At 33.0% G+C, this 3,305-nt stretch overlaps 1 protein-coding gene across 1 annotated transcript; it reads right to left on the reverse strand.

Moving 5' to 3' along the window:
* Window positions 1-24: 24 nt before the first annotated feature.
* LOC129572798 (ankyrin repeat, PH and SEC7 domain containing protein secG-like) lies at window positions 25-3,258 on the reverse strand. Its single transcript, XM_055452901.1, has 11 exons — window positions 3,165-3,258; window positions 2,974-3,072; window positions 2,804-2,902; window positions 2,576-2,686; window positions 2,406-2,504; window positions 2,236-2,334; window positions 2,008-2,118; window positions 1,839-1,937; window positions 1,619-1,717; window positions 586-606; window positions 25-518 (listed from the first exon to the last, which is right to left on the reverse strand). The coding sequence occupies exons 1-11, from the start codon at window positions 3,232-3,234 to the stop codon at window positions 412-414; spliced, it is 1,014 nt and encodes a 337-aa protein (XP_055308876.1). The 5' UTR covers window positions 3,235-3,258; the 3' UTR covers window positions 25-411.
* Between the last annotated feature and the right edge of the window lie 47 nt (window positions 3,259-3,305).

Below are 3,305 nucleotides of genomic sequence, written 5' to 3' on the forward strand. Positions count from 1 at the left end.
ACATCTTCCATTGGCCGGCGCTACTACCATTCGGCCAAATTTCACCCTGCAGCTGACACAATGATGTTTGAAAACTCGTGAAATGGCTTGAAATCACTGTAAATATTAGTAATTCATCGTTTTGCAGCGTCTATGTTGATATTTCATAGAAAATTTTGTAGAAATTCTCAAATAAATCTGTATGGCCGAATACTTTTTTTGCGCACAATTTCGACCTCTCGACAAACATGGCTACAGAAAAGGCAAAAATTATGTTAAATATTTCCGGAATCGGCCTGAATTTATAAGAACAGATTATAAACTTAACAAATAGATAGAAAATAGTTCGGTTTTTGTCATTTATAACACGAAAAAATCCAAAAATAAAAAAAAAATTCAAGTGGCCGAATACTTTTTTGACTGACTGTATATTCAACAACCATTCATAGCAGCATAGTGAAGTGGATTCCGCTCAAGTCTGTCCGTCGAATCAACACTGGCTCCGTTCTTGATGAGCTTTCTAACGGTCTCCAATTGACCTGAAATAAATCAATGATGAAGATTCAATCAATTTCTAATTTAGTGAACATGAATATCGATGGTTACCTTTCGCGCATTTATCGTTTACTTAAAATTGAAAAAAATACGGATTAATGAAGTGAAGCGAAAGAAAATACAACGAATTTATCATAAATTGAATTAAGTTCTAGTTGATTTAGCTAGGATTTTTTGCTGGATCATATCGAAAAGGCTGCTTACAAAAACGTTCAAAAATAAAACAGAATCGTCTTAAAAAAATGACAATTTTGTCTAAAGAAAATCGTCCCTTTTTTAACAAATTCGTCTTAAATAATTTGCTTTAAATGACAAAATCATCTAAAATCACAATTTTTTTCAATTTCTTCTTTATTAATAAAGAAATAAAGAAGAAAATAAAATTATTTACATCAGTCGTTTGCAAATGAAAAGATACTCTCCGGATTGGAAAGCCATCTTCAGTGTGTGTCTTATCAAATTCACTGGGTATGGTTTTGATCATATCACTTTTTGGAATCAAACTAAGCTCATATGCAATGTGTAGTGAAGATAAAATAAAAATTCGATTGAAAAAAAAAAAATCGGCAAAATGTGTGATTCTTAAAGTAAAAAATAAATAAGATATTGAAAAAATTGGGATTTTAGATGATTTTGTAATTTTTTCGAGAAAATGTGTATTCAGGCGATTTTGTCATTTTAAATATTTTGTTAATAGACGTTTTTGGTGGGTTTTAGACGTTTCTGTCAATTTTGCCAGAAAACTCGTATTTAGACGATTTTGTTATTTTAAAACTCGATTTTGTTAAGAAAAAATTGTCACATTTCTAGATGATTTTGTCATTTAAAAAAGGCTGCTTACAAAAACGTTCAAAAATAAAACAAAATCATCTAAAAATGTGAATTTTTTTTTTCTCAACAAAATCGTCTAAATACGAGTTTTCTGGCAAAATTGACAAAAACGTCTATTAACAAAATGTTTATTTAAAATGAAAAAATCAGATCCTCTCTCGATGAGCTCTTCAACAAAATCTTTTTCTTCTGAAAAAAATATCGATCAATCAAAAATTCAAAAGTTCAAATCAATTCATTATGGAACATGAACCATTCATAACAGCTAGAAGAAGAGGTGTCTTCTCAGATATGTCTATGGCAGTGAGATCGGATCCTCTCTTGATGAGCTCTTCAACGACATCATCACTACCTGAAAAACAATACAGATCAATGAAAAAGATCAAACCAATTTCTTATTTTATGAAAATATATATCCAACTTCACCCTTCATATCAGCTAAATGAATTGAAGGCATAAATATTCCAAATTACCATTCTCAGCAGCTAAATGAAGAGGTGTCCGCAGACGGCTGTCTCTGGGATCAACTTTAGCTCCATTGCTGATGAGCATATCAATGATATCCTTGCGACCTAAAAAATAGCACCGACCAATGAAAAAAATCGAACAAATTTCCTGAACGAAAATAATAGACAACATTACCATTCATAGCAGCATAATGGAGAGGTGTGCGTTTAAAAGCGTCTATAGCATCGTCTGTAGCATCAACTTTGGCTCCTTTCTTTACGAGCATTTCAACAACTTTTGTTTGACCTAAAAAATACAGATCAATGAGCAAGTTTTAATCAATTTCTTATTTTATGAAAATATATATCCAACTTCACCCTTCATAACAGCTAATAAATTGGAGGCATAAATATTCCAAATTACCATTCCCAGCAGCTAAATGAAGAGGTGTCCGCAGACGGCTGTCTCTGGGATCAACTTTAGCTCCATTGCTGATGAGCATATCAATGATATCCTTGTGACCTAAAAAATAGCACCGACCAATGAAAAAAATCGAACAAATTTCCTGAGTAAAAATAAATAGACAACATTACCATTCATAGCAGCATAATGGAGAGGTGTCTGATCATTTTCATCTTCAAAATCAACATTGGTTCCTCCTTTGATTAGCTTTTCAACGATGTCCTCATGACCTGAAAAATAGCACCGGCCAATGAAAAAAATCAAACAAATTTCCTAAGCGAAAATAAATAGACAACATTACCATTCATAGCAGCATAATGGAGAGGTGTGCGTTTAAAAGCGTCTATAGCATCGTCTGTAGCATTAACTTTGGCTCCTTTCTTTATGAGCATTTCAACAACTTTTGTTTGACCTAAAAAATACAGATCAATTAGCAAGTTTTAATCAATTTCTTATTTTATGAAAATATATATCCAACTTCACCCTTCATAACAGCTAATAAATTGGAGGCATAAATATTCCAAATTACCATTCTCAGCAGCTAAATGAAGAGGTGGCCGCAGACGGCTGTCTCTGGGATCAACTTTAGCTCCATTGCTGATGAGCATATCAATGATATCCTTGTGACCTAAAAAATAGCACCGACCAATGAAAAAAATCAAACAAATTTCCTAAGCGAAAATAAATAGACAACATTACCATTCATAGCAGCATAATGAAGAGGTGTCTTGTTATGGCAGTCTCCCAAATCAAGATTGGCTCCTTTCGCGATGATTTTTTCAACGACATCCTTGAGACCTGGAGAAAAACACCGATCAATGAAATTGGTCAAACTGATCTCCTCTTATAAGAGATAATTATTCATCGAAAATACACTTATCCAACATTACCCTTCATGGCAGCATAATGAAGAACTGTCCGCCCATGGCCATCTTTGATATCAACTTTGGCTCCTTTCATGATAAGCTTCTCAGCAACATCCTTATGTCCTGAAAAGTTAGTCCAGTCAATGAATTAGATCCAACTTGGAT

Source organism: Sitodiplosis mosellana, unplaced genomic scaffold, assembly GCF_009176505.1.
Source record: "Sitodiplosis mosellana isolate CC-2019 unplaced genomic scaffold, AAFC_SMos_1.0 Smas_scaffold_5525, whole genome shotgun sequence".
Lineage (NCBI taxonomy): Eukaryota > Metazoa > Arthropoda > Insecta > Diptera > Cecidomyiidae > Sitodiplosis > Sitodiplosis mosellana.

Bases quoted from the DNA above. Each gene is read 5' to 3' on its own strand.
- LOC129572798 (XM_055452901.1), bottom strand. From the start codon at position 3,234: ATGAAAGGAGCCAAAGTTGATATCAAAGATGGCCATGGGCGGACAGTT. The intron at 3,073-3,164 runs GTAATGTTGGAT...GTTTTTCTCCAG, and splicing joins TCATTATGCTGCCATGAAGG to GTCTCAAGGATGTCGTTGAA. The intron at 2,335-2,405 runs GTAATGTTGTCT...GCTATTTTTTAG, and splicing joins CCATTATGCTGCTATGAATG to GTCACAAGGATATCATTGAT.